The 18,178-nt window shown below is 44.4% G+C and overlaps 1 protein-coding gene across 1 annotated transcript in view; it reads left to right on the plus strand.

The window, feature by feature from the left end:
- The window catches only part of LOC144783414 (E3 ubiquitin-protein ligase rnf213-alpha-like), a 2,376,820-nt gene that overhangs the window by 467,001 nt on the left and 1,891,641 nt on the right, over positions 1–18,178 (plus strand). The window contains exon 10 of the mRNA XM_078662402.1: positions 12,375–12,554. Within this exon, the coding sequence (XP_078518528.1) occupies positions 12,375–12,554 (180 nt within the window). The remainder of the gene's footprint in view (positions 1–12,374; positions 12,555–18,178) is intronic.

An 18,178-nucleotide genomic window follows, 5' to 3' on the forward strand; every position in this document is an offset into this window, starting at 1 on the left:
TCCTTAGCAATGGGACACTATTATAAGCTTGGAAGAAAGTCTGTGGAAGAAGGATGTTATGCTTGTTCTGTGAGTATGGGAGCCATTTACCCCAAATGATTTGTTAAGCTGCATCTTGGTCCGTTATTCTTTCTTTTGTGATACATCATTGCTTTCATACGGAGGAATGAGTGCAATCCAAATTTGGAAAAGCAATTCTTCAGTCTTTTCTGCTGCAGTTTATAAGCGGGACATCTTCAACCCACCTTCTTTAGACATGCTTTGCGAGTGGTCCAGTTAAGGAATATGCAGCTTGGGTATCCCTTAGAAGAATGTTTCTGATGGATATTAACAGCTACCCCATATCCCTTGCTGCCCTCTTGAGGATTAAATATTACCTATCTTATTATTTTCGTTTTGTTTTGACCTATATCCTCTGTTTCTGTGGCCTCATAAGGGGACCTGTGAAAACAGAATAAACTGATGTCACCAGCGAGTAGGGGGGCTTTTTGTAGCTGTTCCATTACATCGACATAGTCACCTGACTAGGCTCATTGTACATAACTGAAAAAAAATTCTGGATCACGCCAGGCACCTAGGAGAGGGTTCATGTAACAAATCTCCAGTAACTACAGGAAAGAAAATGACCAAAGGTAAGTAAGTTAATATTCAGGAATTCATTATAAAGAAAATAAGAGAAAATGCTGACATGTCGGCAATGCTGTTACTTTTTTTCGGCGAAGTGAGTCTTGCCCAGGAGTCAGGGGCTGTTTGGGCTCAAAAGAGCTGACATGCAGGTAAACATTAATTGCAAATGGCTTGCCATCTCTGACAAGTGGAGGCACTGCTTTCACCGCAACAGAGTTTAGGCCACTGCTGTGCTAAAGGCTAAATCTGCCTCTTCTGATAGCTTTGTTAAAGATGTGACAGCTATAGGGTACTTGTTTGCTTGATTTTTTGTTCACTTACTATAAGCCAATATGTAAATTTTTATGGCTATATTCTGTGTTAGATCTGGGGGTCTCTAGTTGGCAATGGTATTCACCTTTGTCCAAATAGGGACCCTTAAATCTAAGTCAGGATAAGTGGATTACACTCCTTAACCGCATGCGTGCGGGCGGAATTCCGCCCGTACGCTGGGTTTTGCGAAACCGCACTTTACGTGACGAGCTGGGCTCGTCATGAGCGTGCGAGGAGGCTACGCCATGACGAGCCCAGCTCGTCATGAGCGTCGAAGGGGTTAATAACCCGTGCTCACCCCCTTGGTAGCTTGGCACGAGCAGACAGGCTTATCTCAGAGGCAGTGTGTTAAGCATTTGTGAATATACACAGTAATACAGTGATAACACTACAGATGGACACAACACAGGTTTTATAAAAATAAGTATTCTTTATATAGACTTAACCTCAAGACCACAAATGACAAAAATCCACAATACTACACTTAAGATTACTTAAAGGATGATTAAAGTTGCTTAGTTCAAGTTGCTGGTAAATGCAACAAAGTTCTCAACAAAGTACCTGGATGGGTAACGCAAAGTAAACAAAAGGCTTGCAAAAGGGGAGATGCGTTGGTTCCGTGATCCGGGGAAGATGATAAGTCGTGCCTCAATGCTTGCACAGAGTAGGGGATGCGTCGTTATCCTTACCGGTGCGGAGGTAATGCTTAGATTCTCGGCCTGTAGGTCCGTTGCGGTGCGCAAGATGGTGCCTTGATGCGATGATCCGGTTGAGATGCGAGAAGATGGCGCCCTTGATGCGGCGATGCGATGACGCCTTGGCAGCCTTGCAACGACTCTGTACTTTAGAGCCGCGACAGGCCCTGCGACACGCTTCTCCGGTGATGCGATGGCGACTCTCATGATGGTGTCACACTTCTCTGGTGATGAGACAGGTGGCAGCTTCGATGAACACATGCTTCCAGGGAGATGGGGCGAAGGCTCGCTTCTCCGGCGATGCGACGATTTTAGCTGCCAGCGGCGACACGCTTCTTCTCGATGCGTTGCGCTTCCAGCTCCCAGTGGCACGCATGTGTCTGGAGTCAGAATTCCCCGCAAGGAATTTCAGTGGGGAGCTGGAGGTGAAGTCTTTTGTCCCTGAGACTTCAGCAGGAGGCAAGCATAGCTCAAGCCCTTGGAGAATATGCTGTAGATGAAAGTCCTTACAAAGTTCCTTCTCCTTTCCCTTGGCAGTGGGAAGATACAGCTCTGGAGCACTCTGTTGACATGATTTCTCCTCTCCTTTCACAGTGCAGGGCCGAGACATCAGACAAGCCTCAGGAGGTGGAGCCAACATTGTAAAGGGAAGGCCCAGCCCTATTCAGGTCCCAGGTGCAACTCCTCCCTCCCATCTAGATTCAGATCTCTCTATTCACCACTGGGCTGCCCCAGCCTATCTCCTGGAAACCCCCAGCGCTGTCACTCACAAACCCAGACAAGGAATACACAACCCAGCAGAGGCAAGCCTGGATAGTTAGGCAATAAAATACCTACTTTCTAAAAGTGGTATTTTCAAACACAGAATATTAAAACCAACTTTACTAAAAGATGTATTTTATTATTCTGCGATGCGATGACGCCTTCGCAGCCTAGCAACGACTCTGTACTTTGGAGCCGCGACAGGCCCTGCGACACGCTCTCCGGTGATGCGATGGCGACTCTCATGATGGTGTCACGCTTCTCTGGTGATGCGACAGGAGGCAGCTTCGATGAACACATGCTTCCAGGGAAATGGGGCGAAGGCTCGCTTCTCCGGCGATGCGACGATTTTAGCTGCCAGCGGCGACACGCTTCTTCTCGATGCGTTGCGCTTCCAGCTGCCAGTGGCACGCATGTGTCTGGAGTCAGAATTCCCCGCAAGGAAATTCAGTGGGGAGCTAGAGGTGAAGTCTTTTGTCCCTGAGACTTCAGCAGGAGGCAAGCACAGTTCAAGCCCTTGGAGAATATGCTGTAGATGAAAGTCCTTACAAAGTTCCTTCTCCTTTCCCTTGGCAGTGAAGCAACCACTGCAGGCCAACCGAGCAAACAGCACACTGGCAGAGGGGCAGTACAACTCCTGCAGCTTCCTTGGTTCTTCTCCTTGGCAGAAAGGTTTCTTGTCCAGAAGTGATCTAATTTCTTGGGATCAGGGCCCCAATATTTATACCCCAAAATCCTTTGTTATCTGAAGGCAGAGAGGCCTCTGCCTAGTCCAAATCAGTACCTGAGCACTTTGTTTACATGGCTCTCTTTTTCCTTTCATTGTGCAGGGCAGAGACATCAGCCGCCCCACAGGAGGTGGGGCCAGCACAGGGGAGGGAAGATACAGCTCTGGAGCACTCTGTTGACATGATTTCTCCTCTCCTTTCACAGTGCAGGGCCGAGACATCAGACAAGCCTCAGGAGGTGGAGCCAACATTGTAGAGGGAAGGCCCAGCCCTATTCAGGCCCCAGGTGCAACTCCTCCCTCCCATCTAGATTCAGATCTCTCTATTCACCACTGGGCTGCCCCAGCCTGTGGTACCTAAAATCCACATACTCCTACTCAGGGGTCTTACCAATAGGTTGTCCATTCAAAAAGCAGCAAAGGAATTGACAGAGAATCTGAAATATGAAAAGACATCTTTATTACATACAACAGTGAGGCTACGTCGCCCAGCCACGCCTAAAAGCGACTGAATGAGATAGCCTGCCTGCATGGCCTTCGCACAGACCTTTTATACAGAATATTATGCCCTAGGCAAACATTCTTTGTTTTACAGTAAATAATTCACATATTTCCAACACAAAGTAAAAGCAGAGTTATGATGACAGCCCACATTTTCGTATGTCCAGTTTGCTGATAGATTACCCAGTTAGATCTGGAACTCCCATCAGATATCGATGAAACACCAATAAAGAAAGGTACAACCCAGTCATAAAACTGGCCATAAACAAGGAACGTGGACAGGTGCATGTTTGCAGAAAGCATGGTCTGTATGTAGTGAATGGTTTGTGGAATGTTATGCATCGATGCTATCGTATTCGGCCACTGGGCGAGGAGCTGCCCAAACAGGTTTGGCCGAAGGCAGTGGAGTCAGTTGGGACGGGTCAGGGGGAAGTCAGGGAAGGTGTACGTGTCCTTTTGGATCAAGCTCGACCTTTAATTGACTTATCATGAGGGCAAGGCATAAGATGGATGCCGCTTACAAAATGGAGTTTAAAGGGTCGGAACGGAAACTATGATTTGGGGGTGTTGGCAACCTCCGATCATGACGCAAATACATAGGAATGATGTCCTAATCATTATCGGTTCATAGACACCAAAATCGTATTGATATGTTGAGGTTTTGTGACACGGGTATTGGACCTCGATATCGGGAAAACAACAGGGTCCGGATTTTAAGAACCACAGACCCTCCTTTTGCCCTCATATAAGGCAATAACTCATGCTAATCTGAGTCCAAATCGGTATGAAGAAATTTGTGGAGATGTTGCTGTAGCATCATTCTGTTACTCAGCTCGTCCTGTGACACAGGCTTCCGTACACACGAGGTAGCACAAAGGCCATATATGGCAGGACAAAAATAGGGAGTGCCTCTATCTGTAGTATGTGGTACAAGACCACACACCCAACAATAAGTGATGTCCAACTACTAACTGTTGTTGATGAAAACGATGCAAAAGGAATTATCAGTAAACTCTGATCTCCTAACTATCCGTGTTCGGGTAACATCTGGAAAGATGCAAAGAAGTAGAAGTAGGAAAAGACATAGGTTTGGGAGGTGGGTGCAGATGTGAATTGGGCAGAAAAGACAATCCCACCCATAAAAGACAACGCCATGTTTAAAACACACTAGAAAACGCGTCATTAGGAACATATAAACAAAGTAGTGACCGCTATTACAAATGAATCATAATTTTCCACAACCCTAAGCAAACGTAAATCCTAAAATTATCTAGTACATTTTAGGTCTTCTTATGCATTTCTGTAATTCATTATATGTTCAAGTGAAACAGTGGTGACTCTCATTAATGCTCTGAGGTGAAAAGGGAATACTCTTTCACCGAAAATGGACGTTATTCTGCTTCTACTAAAGAGAATAGTACTTTAAAACAATGCTAGCAAAGCTGCGAAAATTAGTTTCCAAACTCCAATTCTATACAAGCTCACAGAAAATACCCAGAGTCCCTCAAAGCCTCTACTGGCAGGCTTCTATTGTCCATCAAATCCGCTTCCAGTGTCTTCTTCGCGTTGGGCCTCTTCGTTCAGGCTCTGCATGACTCAGTGTCCGTTGGAGTGCCCTCCTGGCAAACACTCATAGCTCAATTACAAAGTCTCAATGTCTCAAGGCAGTGCACCAGTGTCTCTTCTTCGTGGCAGATACTACAGATGATGCGCCCTTCATTGATCAAGGGCACAAAGCATTTCATGCAGATCCAAGCACTACTGAGAAACAACCCAGCAAGATCAGCAGCACTTTCAGACTCCAACACTCATTATTTAGTGTCAGAGGACGCTCAAGCTGCTCTCTCACGGGCACCAGAATGTAGTGCCTTTTTCCAAACGTGGATCCTTGGGTGCACTGCCTTTCCATTGGAGCAAAGGGAAAAGAGGTGTGTGGGGGGCCAAAAACTCAGGCCAAGGGGATCAGGGGACCGCGCGCTGTCAGAGGTTCAAGCACATGACAGTTGAACAAACTGAACAAACTGGATGACAGCCCTGCCATCAACAACAGGGATCCTTCGCATCTTTGAAACCGGCTCCTCTTTTCTTTTTCTGTTTACAACGCCTTCTGATGAAACAAATGGCTTGCTTGGGAGGTACCATTGGGGGGGTACGCTGATGATCGCTGTCACGCTGATGATTGCTGTCACACTACTTGGTTGCAGGAATTGTAGGGCCAAGAAGTCTGTCTTTCATCTGTCACTGATGGAGAGTGTGCTTAGTCTCGATCACAGGTCTGCAGGGTATCACTCTTCCTTTGACTCTGGAAGATTCCCGCAGAACCTAGTGATATAGGAAATGTGACAACTGTTAGTTTCCTTCAAATCAAGCACAAAAACAGTTCATGGGTTTTGACAAGGGGACTGAAAGCAAGTGGCCTGCAATCTGCAAAGGAGTGGCCACACGCCATGGGACAATGTTGGTCTAGAATGCACTGTCATTTTCAAAAAGCAATTTCAAACATAAAGGCAGTAGGCAAACGGTGTCTCTGGGTTTTTCAATTGGGTTTCCGTGTCAGAGCATATCCTTCATCATCTAAGGGTAAATAACTACATGAAAATTCTATCTAAATGGATGTTTTTACATATCGTGGCATTGTCTAATGGTGCAAATACATATTTTCCTCAATGATTAAGTGCTCCTAAATTCCTTATCTAGAACATCTCAAATAGAGAAATGACATAATACAGATTATCAAGGACATGAAGAAAAGTCTCTTTAGAAATGTGTATTAAGTGCACTATGCAATACAAAGGCTAATGATCAAATGTGCAGACAACAAGACCAGAACTGGAGAGTCCCGCTATTTGCATGATTAGAACATATCTGATCCCACCACAAATTAAAGCAGCAGGAATAAAAGAGAACTGAGGAATTAAAATACGTCATGTTAAAAAGGTAAACTTAAGATATCTCCTATTGAGATGGAAAACGTGTCTTACTATAACATTGGGTCGGTTAACCAGCCTGTCACTACCCCGACAATCAGTCTGAAAAAAACATTTTACATAACATGGGGGATCCCTGATACATCACTCTAGTCTAAAAGTGTGCGCATAAACAATACACCCATAGTAATAAATGGGCTGACTGGTGAAAGGAATATGAAAAAGGGAAATGGAATTTAGGACACAACTAAGATCCCTAGTAACTAAGCATAATGCGACATTGGTCAGGGGGGGGCAAAAATAGAAATAGGAAGAACAAGTTTGCTTGGGTGCCTCAGGCATGTGACACAGCACCAAGAGTACGGGGGATACACACAATACCAAAGGTACACACATTCTAATTCCACCATATACAGTAATCTTAGCTAATGTTCCAGTTCCTTCTTCAGGGAGAGAGAAATGAAACCTAGTTTCCTTTCAAGGGACAAAGCCATATGCTATTTGGGAAACAAAACATGATTACGTAATGCAATATAAAAATTAGGACACCTTGAGTCACAGATCTATAATTCTATCCTTAGGTCCAATCAAGGATACATAACAATTTAGGGCTGCCTATTCCTTTAAGGGGATGTGCAGTAGGTGACTATCGTCAGGTGATACACTTTTGAACCTGTATATTTTTTTTAGTTTTCTTCAATATCATTATAGCCAAATTTAGGCATGCACTGGTAAAAATGCTGCCTGTCTTCCTCACAGTATGTAAACCATATCTGTGACATTTATCATTATACCAAATTCATCCAATTATTGTGTAACAATACGTGTCGTCACACGGATCCCTTCACAACACTGGAGAACATAAAATAAAGATGCATAATGCACATGTCAAGCCATCAGATAGATTCGCTGTATACTTTATGCACTGTAAACCTGCAGCCCAACATGCAATATTTGGGCCTGTCTAAATTTTGTCAGGTCTAAACTCCATACAAACTCTATACCTCCCTTTTGACAGTGAACACAACACAGTTGTAGTTCTATTGTCAAACATAACTTTACTGTCTTTCCTCTCACATACATGTCCAATTAAAGTATCATGACAGTGCCAGATACCCAAACCAAAACATGAAAATTTTTTCTTTCAAAGAAATTACGCAAAAACACATCTCCTTTCAATTGACCAAACTCACGTGTCTTGTCTGCCTTAGAATAATCCATGAATAATCTGTTGGCAAAAGCAACAAGAAAAATACACAACACACAAGAAAGACATTTTTGCTAATAAACGAATATTAATTATAACTTTTAATCAGAAGACAAAACATTATACACAGAATGGAATCCCAAAAATAAGTTCCCATTACTTAACTGTTACCATCTTGTCAGTTTACCTCGCAATATCAAGCCATTTAATTTTTACCGTTCCAAAAAGAATTGGTTACACTAATACCCCCATATGAATGTGGCACCTATAATGTGCACTGAAAAATACTGCCTAATGAGCAAATCCCCCTTTTTTTTTTTTTTTTTTTACTAGGCCTGTAGCCTTCAAACCTGTGAGAAAAAGGCTGTATGTTATTTTTATCTAAGACTCAATGCAACACTTCATTTTCTTGTAAAATAAACGCAGCTTTCAAACATTATTTTCCTTAGTGTGGAAACACAAAATGTATCAGTTTTGCATATTATTTAGCACATGTTTGGGACCTTCAGAGAAACCCCTATGTATTTTCCCCTTTAAATTAAGTTCGTTCATTTTATTGATGTTCACACAGAGAAACCAGAAACCCCACCTTTAGCAGCCCGTGCAGAGAGGTCATTCTGCATTCCTCGTAGGAAAGGTCCTAATTAAGAGATCGCAAATGTCAACATGACGGCCTTCTCCATTATTTACAGTGAACACTAAAAGATAACATCTCAGGAGCGTGGCCGAGTCAGCCATCCTCCCAGCCCCCAACTGCTGCTACACTGAACCCGTCAAAGCAGAAGGCTTATAATCGGCAATAATTCACTCTATTTTGAAAAATAATTTCTCTTTTTAGGCCCTAAAATTATCCCTATTCCCAGATCATTAAACTACATTTACTGTCAATGTGTCTCAAAACGTAAAGACACACAGACCACTTTTTTCAGAGTAAATGCTTGTCGCAATCCTATGATATACACTTCAGTAGTTCTTAAATGAACAAACTTTCCATAGGCCTAGCTAAAGCTAGAACCTTCAACCCTGATATTAAAACGAGCCTTTTTACTGGCACATTAACCCACTGAATCATAAGAAGGCACAACCTTATATCAAAACCTAAATGCATGCATCTGCTTAAGGCTGAGACACTTTAAAAAGTACTCTGAATGAAAGCAAAATGCTGTTTAAACATTGATTTTTCTTGCATAATATGCATTACTAGAATGTCTATTATTGAAGTATTCAATCAGGTATTTGAAAATAATAATTTATACTTTATAAAAATGAGCTTGTTTGCGCCTATGTCAAGGGCAAATTATACACACGAATACTTGTCATTTTAGTGATGCAACATAACTTAAATCAAATTTTAATGCTAGGAGGTCATAGTATGAGTGTTAAGCTTCATGAACATTAAAAAACGATTTTTGTAGCACTTTAGTTTTAATAATAATTTTCTGATAATTAATAATTATTTTTTTCTAATAAAACCAATTATTCCTTTTTTGTGATTGTTCTACATATAAGAGCCCACTTCATCCCTTGCCTATCATTTTGGATGCATTAACTCACAAACCTGAGCGCATATGCCTAACCTAAAACGCGTCACAAAACCTGCGTCACATTTCGCGCCACTTTTATGAAAAAGGGCTGTCATGCAAAATTCCACCCGTGTTTAACTAGAGAGGTGCTGGCTGAATGAACCTTCTTATTAAATATACTGCAGCTGAAAATGTTTGCCTGTGAACATCTAACACAGTGCATTTAAGGGAAAATGCTGTAAATTTATTTATTTTTGCAAAAACATGTAATTTCGTTTTTGTCTGAGGCCTTATTTATATCCATTAAATGTGACCCACACACATTGAGCTCATTTCAGACATAAACAGAAAGTGTTGAAAACATTTAGGACACACAATACAGCGCGCTCTAACCATTTCTTGTAAATAGCGTTGTCGCAATTTACAACAAAACCCACAAACAAAATAGACATTTAAACACACATTTTAAACACACATTTAAACACATATTTAAACCCACAATTCAACACTCAGGACGAAAACAGGACAGTCCAGACTGTACGTAGCTGTAAGTCATATTTACAAGAAACACATAAAAGTGCACAGGATCCTTTTTTGTCATATTTTAATTCCCTGGGGATACAAAATCACCAAGGAAGAAATATGTTTGTAAAACCTAACCTATTAAACCGGCTAATCCAAACGTATACAAAGTTGGCCAACACAAAGCTCCAAATTCGCTAAGATCAGGCATCTTATAGCTCACTAATCTAGCTTCCAAACTTCAAGGGGCTATCTCTATCGATACACTTGTAAATATACAAAACCCTCGGTTATTGAAAATTGCAATCTTCAAATAAACTAAGGACCAAACAAACTAAGAACCAATCAAAATCAAAGAACAAAGGACTGGGAGCGACCCACTTATACTCCAAGTAAAGCAGATGGAGAAAAAGTCTCTTCATTATCCGCCTACACAAATTGCAATTCGCATATCCAAACCTATACAAACCTATCAAAGCTATAGCAAACAAATAGTTGTCCAAATTCTAACTGCCAATTTCTAACTGCACTAACAGTCTCTTTGTTAAAAAACACTTACGCCAAAAAGTGGGTTCCTCAGTCAGGAGTGACATCTTTTGGAGATATTTAAGTCAGAAAAATCAAAAATATACTAGGCCGCAAAGACAGAGAATCCCCCAGAACCTCTGTGCACAGAGTACCTCTTTTAGTAGATTTCTGCCTTGCCTTCCCCAGTAGATTTTCCGTCCTCTGAATATTACTCCTTCAGATTGTCACTGATGAGGCCCCGGGTTGGGACGCCAACTGTGGTACCTAAAATCCACATACTCCTACTCAGGGGTCTTACCAATAGGTAGTCCATTCAAAAAGCAGCAAAGGAATTGACAGAGAATCTGAAATATGAAAAGACATCTTTATTACATACAACAGTGAGGCTATGTCGCCCAGCCACGCCTAAAAGCGACTGAATGAGATAGCCTGCCTGCATGGCCTTCGCACATACCTTTTATACAGAATATTATGCCCTAGGCAAACATTCTTTGTTTTACAGTAAATAATTCACATATTTCCAACACAAAGTAAAAGCAGAGTTATGATGACAGCCCACATTTTCGTATGTCCAGTTTGCTGATAGATTACCCAGTTAGATCTGGAACTCCCATCAGATATCGATGAAACACCAATAAAGAAAGGTACAACCCAGTCATAAAACTGGCCATAAACAAGGAACGTGGACAGGTGTATGTTTGCAGAAAGCATGGTCTGTATGTAGTGAATGGTTTGTGGAATGTTATGCATCGATGCTATCGTATTCGGCCACTGGGCGAGGAGCTGCCCAAACAGGTTTGGCCGAAGGCAGTGGAGTCAGTTGGGACGGGTCAGGGGGAAGTCAGGGAAGGTGTACGTGTCCTTTTGGATCAAGCTCGACCTTTAATTGACTTATCATGAGGGCAAGGCATAAGATGGATGCCGCTTACAAAATGGAGTTTAAAGGGTCGGAACGGAAACTATGATTTGGGGGTGTTGGCAACCTCCGATCATGACGCAAATACATAGGAATGATGTCCTAATCATTATCGGTTCATAGACACCAAAATCGTATTGATACGTTGAGGTTTTGTGACACGGGTATTGGACCTCGATATCGGGAAAACAACAGGGTCCGGATTTTAAGAACCACAAGCCTATCTCCTGGAAACCCCCAGCGCTGTCACTCACAAACCCAGACAAGGAATACACAACCCAGCAGAGGCAAGCCTGGATAGTTAGGCAATAAAATACCTACTTTCTAAAAGTGGTATTTTCAAACACAGAATATTAAAACCAACTTTACTAAAAGATGTATTTTATTATTCTGAGTTCACGCATACTAAATTTGAATTTCTACCACGTTCCCTAAGTCAGTTAAGATTATAAAAATGTAATAATCTAACTGCCCATTCTGGCCTATGGAGAACAGGTAGCCTTCAATAGTGAAAAACGAAAATGGCTGTAATTCACTTATTAGAACATGCTGCACGCATCAGAGCATGTCCTACCTTATGCTTACAATGCACCCTGCCCTTGGGCCTACCATGGGGGTGTCTAATATGTAGTAAAGGAAAGGTTTAGGGACTGGCAAGTGGGTGCACTTGGCCAAGTCGACATGGCAGTGCTAGACTGCACACAGGCCTTGCAATGGCAGGCCTGAGACACACTTTACAAGCTGCTTCTGTGGGCGACACAACCAGTGCTGCAAGCACACCAGCAGCATTTGATTTACAAGCCCTGGGCATACATGGTGCACTGTTCTAGGGTCTGACAGATAAATCAAATAACACAATCATGGAATAACCAATTAGTACATCAATTTAAAATAGGGAGCACTTACACTGTGGCAGTGATTATCAGTAGCACAGTGCCCAAAGCATAAAACCAGCAAAAACATGTCAAAACAGAGGAGGCAATCCGTCAAAATGGAAGGGAGACTCACGCCAATGATGCCAGGTCTAACACTCTACAATCAACTGTAGTGAATCGGCTTATATATTAAATATGTTGTGAAAGGAAATGTGATAATATATATAAGTTGCATTCATGTTTTTTTTTTAGGCATTCAGTTTGGATTTATTTGGAGGAAATTGTAGCAAATGCCTTTGCTCAAATTTTGGCAATGATTGATAAAGACAACAACCTGAATCACGTTGCTACAGGTGCCGAGACACCTTCTTCCAATCTGTGGATTCAAATGTTTGAAGACTTTGGATTTCTGAAGATACCCTATGCAAATGAGTAAGTCTCTTTCACTATATCATTTGTTGTGTTAATAACCCCACCCTCATCCTTGAGGTAACAGCTGCATTTACAAATGTTATACATTGTATTACAGCTCACATTACATATCACAATATCAGTAACACTATCAATGAGACGGTTATGAGTATAGCATTATTTATTGGCAGTTTGTGTTGTTTAATGACAAAATCTTGTGATGTTCTAAGCACAGTTGTTTGCAAGGTTTGGTTTGCAGACTCTTAACAGGTAAAATTCAGCAATTTTTTGTATTTGGACTCATACCAATAACTACTTTAACTGTATTTTTTAAGCGAATTTCAGGTATTTTTTGAACATTCATGAAGTTTTAAAGTTTCATTTTACTTTTATTAAAGTGCACAGTTAATTAAACCCATTGCACTAAGGTCATACATAAAAATCTTTAAAATAGAAACTTTGTTTATAAAAATGGTCATTCAATCAATCAGTCAATCAAGGGCTTGTAAAGTGTGCCTACTCACCTGTGAGGGTCATTAAAAAAGGTATACAAGTGCAAAACAGAAGCAGTTAAGCAACGTAATATCAAATAGGGTATTCATTTCAAAATATTAAAAGTTTTAAAATGGCAGGCATTACAGTTTTTGCCCATGTATTAAGGATGCAGCTTCTGTCTTGAAATACCAGTTTCCACAAGTAAATGATGGTGCTACCCATGTGAAAATACTTTTTCAGGGTTTTGTTCTAGAAGCTTGGGTAACCGCAGGAGTTGTAGCATCAGTTAGACAATTGATTTTCGAGTCTAGTGTTATCAAGTAATTTGTAAGCCTGTAATTCAGCTGCATGTCCAACATGTAAAAACAGGCTATAATTGTGGGCCTGCAGTGGTGTATCGCCCTCTTTTTCCATGCTGGTCTTATAATAGTTCTTCAGTCTTTTACATTTGCTTCTCATATGCAGATTTGTAATAATATGCCCAAAGCACCACATAAAAAGGAAATCTTGGTCCATCAACCCGACATGTCCATATGTTTATCGCAAAGAAAGGGAGACTTAGTCACACATTGAATAAAAGTCCAAATATAACACACCGTTTAGATCTGTACTTCCAAATACTTTCATTTTCAAGGTATAACAATCTGAGTTGTAGTCCAAAGATGAATACAGCTGACATGTGTTTCTTCGTGTGAGGACTTTTTGAAGGCTCAAAGGTTTGACTGAAGAAAGTTCCACTAGCACATATCGCAATAAATTACACACATTCTTCGGAGCCCCGAGTATGAAAGTTGTTTAAATAACAATATTTCCTTACAGGCAGTAAAAAAATTCCAGAACCAAGTGTCTCGGAACAGTGCTCAGTTTTCAAACAACAATGGTGAGTTGTTGGACTTGGCCCTTCTGGCAGGTTCACCCCTGAATTTTTTGCTTTAGTGTTACATAATTATAATGATTTCTGGTCTTTGCGCACTTTTGCACTGTGGCGCAGTGTAAAGTGCGTGCGCTCTCTGAGTGCGTGTGTGAGATTGGCCTGCCCTCCCATAGGAATGCATGGGGAATGTGTGTGTCCCTGGTAGTTCCTGATGCGTGGGGAGTGCAGATGCAAGTTTGGCATGTGCGGACTCGTGTGATTAAATGCTGCGCAATGATGTATGCGGCATGATTGTGTCTAGTGTGGAAGTGCCACTTCTAGAAGTTGGCATGTTTGTGTAATTTGTGTCTGCCGTGTGATTGGCTGGAGCTGGCTGGTGAGCCTGGCTCCAGGAGTCAGGATGGGTCTGCCCCGGTGGTGAGTGTTGAGATTAACATGCTGATGTGAGAGAGGAGCTGCACCTGGGACCTGAATAGGGATGGCCTTTCCCCTCACAATGCTGGCTCCACCCCCTTTGGTGTGTCTGATGTCCCTGACCCATCCTGTGAATAGAGAGAGGGGCTGAGCAAAAACAAAGTGCTCAGGAACCAGTTGTATCTGGTTCGCCCCTTGGCTACACCCTTTAGACAAAGAAATTGTGTGTATAAAAAGAGGCTTTGACCTCTTGTAAAATGTTTTTGTTCTCCAACTTGAATCTACCAGGGGCATGCTGCTGATGGGGCCCAGGGGAAGGCGTGCCTCCCTGGGCCCTGCCCAGCCCCTGGACTGCTGATGTCCTGGACTGCGGGAGGACTTCTTTCTGGGGGCCCTTCTGCCTGGGCTGAGGATGGCTGGGAGACTTTACTTGCCCTAGAAGCCTTGTCCTGTAATGCCCTGCTTGCTGCTGGGACCCTCCTTGCTGTGGGGGTCCTTTCTGGGGCCTTTTGTGATTTCTGGGCCCCCCAGTGCCTCGTGGGCGCTTTATTCTGATTGCTAGGCAGAGCGCTGTCGTTGTCCCTCTGGGGGGGGGGGAGCGCTCCTGCCCTTTTATGCCTCGCAGGTGCCCACCCTGCATGATGTCCGATTGCCCGTACTTCTGATATTTCTACTACGGGTGCCCACCCCGCTTATGGGTGTCCTTGAAGGGTGCCCACCCCATTTCTGATTTTAGTTTTTACCTCAAGGGTGCCTACCCCTCGCTATTGCCCCCGAAATCACCGCCGAGGCCCATTTAGGCCAAAACCGGAAGTCAGGCACCTTTGGCCGGGACGGGGGCAGGGCCTGCAATCCGGCAGGAAGTCCCGCCCGCCGCCGCCACCCGGAGAAAGTAGCAGCTGACCTCTCGCGGCCCGGGGCTCTGGTGAGTTTGGAGAGCCCCGGGGCCGCCACCAAGGAAAAAGGGAGCTGGTGCTGAAAGGGGGTCCGGGAGCCCACCCCGCCTCCCCGAGTGGCCAAAGAAAGAGTCCGGAGCCTCGCAGGCTCCATTCCTAAGTCCCGGCCCCGATATGGGGGGCCGGGTGAAGCAGCGCAGCTGGCAAAGCGGGGCTCCCATGGCCAGGGAGACCCCCGCACGCACCGCCGCACCGGGCAAAGGAGGAGACGCCGCAGGAGAGGAGACGCCGCCTCCCAAAAAGCAGGTGAGTGCAGGCGTCCCCGCAGGTCGTTCCTCTGCGCTCCCTCTGCCTCTGAGTTCCCGAGGGGCTCCAGGGGGCATGATTTTGTATTTTCGAGTCCCCCGAGCGGGACTCCAACGATGGGCCATCTTCTGTCTCAAGAGCCCACGAGGCTCCCTGGGGGCATGGTTGTTTTAGAGCCTGAGAGCTCCAACGTTTTGCACAAGTGGTTGCTCGGGCCCAGAGGGGCCCACACCTTGTTGTTTAAGGGTGGTGGTGTCGGGGCACGTTGTCAGTGCCCGCCCCCCCCCCCCCTCGTGCCCATACCAGCAGTGCCCGTTTTCAGAGCGGCCCGATGGCAGCGGGCCGGTCCAACCTATGGGGGCATATTTAATGAGCTAAGGAGCCAGAGCGCTCCCATGTGCACAGTTGATTCCCGAGTCTAGAAGGCTCCCCCGTTTTGCGTCATATGCATCTTCAGAGCCAGATGGCTCCAGCAGTTGGCACAGTGTTTGCCCTGAGGGGCTAATGAGAGCCCCAGTCGCAGTTTTTTTTCTAAGGGCCAGTGAGGGCCCCTGTCGCAGATTTGCTACAGCTGCCCAGCAAGTAGTGGGCAGCTGCACCGTTTAGGTTCTTTCCTTTTGGGGAAAGGTACCTTGGACTCAGGAGTGAGTCGCACTCCTTCATCCCTACCCTGGCCTTCCCCAGCTGCGCAGCACTTAGTGCCAGCTGCAATGTTTAGGCCCTGTTCTATCCCTGTCCTCAGCTGCCCAGCAAGTAATGGGCAGCTGCTACGTTTAGGTTTTTGGCGCAGTGGCGCAACCTGGACTTTGTTGTGAGTTATTTGCTTCTTAGGGTGCTAGGAAATGTACTGTGTGTTGTATGTTTTGCGCACCCTGTGTTCTGGTACCTCTGAATGTGTTTTTATGCATCATGTACAAAGTTGCTCTCCTACACTGTTAAATGTGATTTATGCATCATGTGTTTTCTTCCCCTACACCTCTGAATATTGTGATGCATCATGTGTACTGTTCTCATGCTTATACCCCTAAATGTATAGTGATATTTAGGGGGTTGTTCTTCCTAGTACAGGTGTTGCTAGTGAGGTCCTGGTTCCCTGCGTGACATTCTCCTAAGGTGGTTAGGGTTGCGTAGGTGGTACTTACCTCTTACCAGTGATTACTGGTTGTGTGCTCTATTTTCTATTTGGTTCTACAATTATTCTATGTGCTAAGGGTTATCCCTACAAAGTGCTATTTCTACCAAGTATTCTAGTTCTAAAAGTGCCTCTTCGTGACAGTGGTCCATGTGGCCCTATCCCATGTACATAATCCCCTGTGAATTCTGCCCGTGCCCCTGGCACATTGTAAAGTGTGTGTTTACTGTCTAATGTGTTTTGTAATACAAAGGCTATTTTTTATATAACCTTGTGTGGAGTTCTTTTTGTGGGGGGCCTGGGATGTTGTTGCTGGTGGGTGCGTGCGCAAATGCTTTACACATCGCCTCCGGGATAAGCCTGTCTGCTCGTGCCAAGCTACCAAAGGGGTGAGCAGGGGTTATCTTGGCGTGTGACTCCCTTGCCCTGACTAGAATGGTGGTTTCTGCTTAGCTTTGGCGTAAGCCTTAGCCAACCAGACTTCCCATTTCTAACATTGGTGGCCAGCGGTGGGAAATGGACTTGTGTTTGCGCAGTACCGCAGCGACAACTGGCCTCACTACAAAACTCTGCATTTTAGATAGTCGCATGAAAGGGGATTATTGTTTTTAAGTTATAAATGTCATTTCTTTGGAAATGTGTTTCTTGTGCACTGTGAGTTAGTTGTCCCTAGCTCGGGAGGGTAGATCATCCCCTAAGTGCAGTTTTAATTTTGGGTGGGATCCAGTGGTGGCAGTGTAATAGTGTCCAGTACATTTGTTCCCCGCCCCGCTCCCAGAGTTTGGTACCTGTGTCACATGTGGTCAGGTTGAGAAATCAGGGGTGGTAGAAACTGCCTTACCAGTCCAAGGGGGAGTTGTGTGTGGATGAATGTTGTGTGGCACTAGACAAGTGAGTGTGAGTTCTCTGGGATGGGGAGCTTGCTGAATAACTGGTTTGTGTTGGATTTCAGGGGTGGGCCTGAAGCTCAAGGGAGTTTTCCCCTGCCCATGTGCCATTGTGTTATTTGTTGGGGAGTGACCCTAAGGAAAGTTCTGGTCTTCCAGCCCGGTGATGGAAGTGGTTCAGAGGAGCACAAGCCCGGTCTCCGTAGTCTGGGTGGTTTTTTGGGACCACCAGGTGAGGGAGCCTAGCATGTCCGTATGGAGCGTCCTTTGAGGGGGATCTCCCAGTGTGGAGAGAACGTGGAGCGCCTGTAAGCAGGGCTCTAGTAGTCCTGTTGTCTGGCAGTACCGCTCCAGTTGGGAGGGTGCAGAAGACCAGATGGAGGGGTGCGAGGGGGATAGGCTCCCCAGTGGAAGAACCAGTGGGTCAGGGGCAAGCCAGAAGGGTTGTGTCACCGGGGAGTGACCATGGTGATGCCACTAATATCCTGGATGACAGGCAGACTTGTTACACAACACATAAGTTATGTGTCACCCTCAAGGAAGTCCTGGTGCGCCAGGCATCTGACCAAAGGGTTACGTCCCTTGGTTGGGGAGCCAGTAGCCGGTGTTTCCGGATCTAGACGTAAGGGCAACTGTAAGCA

The sequence above is a fragment of the Lissotriton helveticus genome, chromosome 9, assembly GCF_964261635.1.
Source record: "Lissotriton helveticus chromosome 9, aLisHel1.1, whole genome shotgun sequence".
Classification (NCBI taxonomy): Eukaryota; Metazoa; Chordata; class Amphibia; order Caudata; family Salamandridae; genus Lissotriton; species Lissotriton helveticus.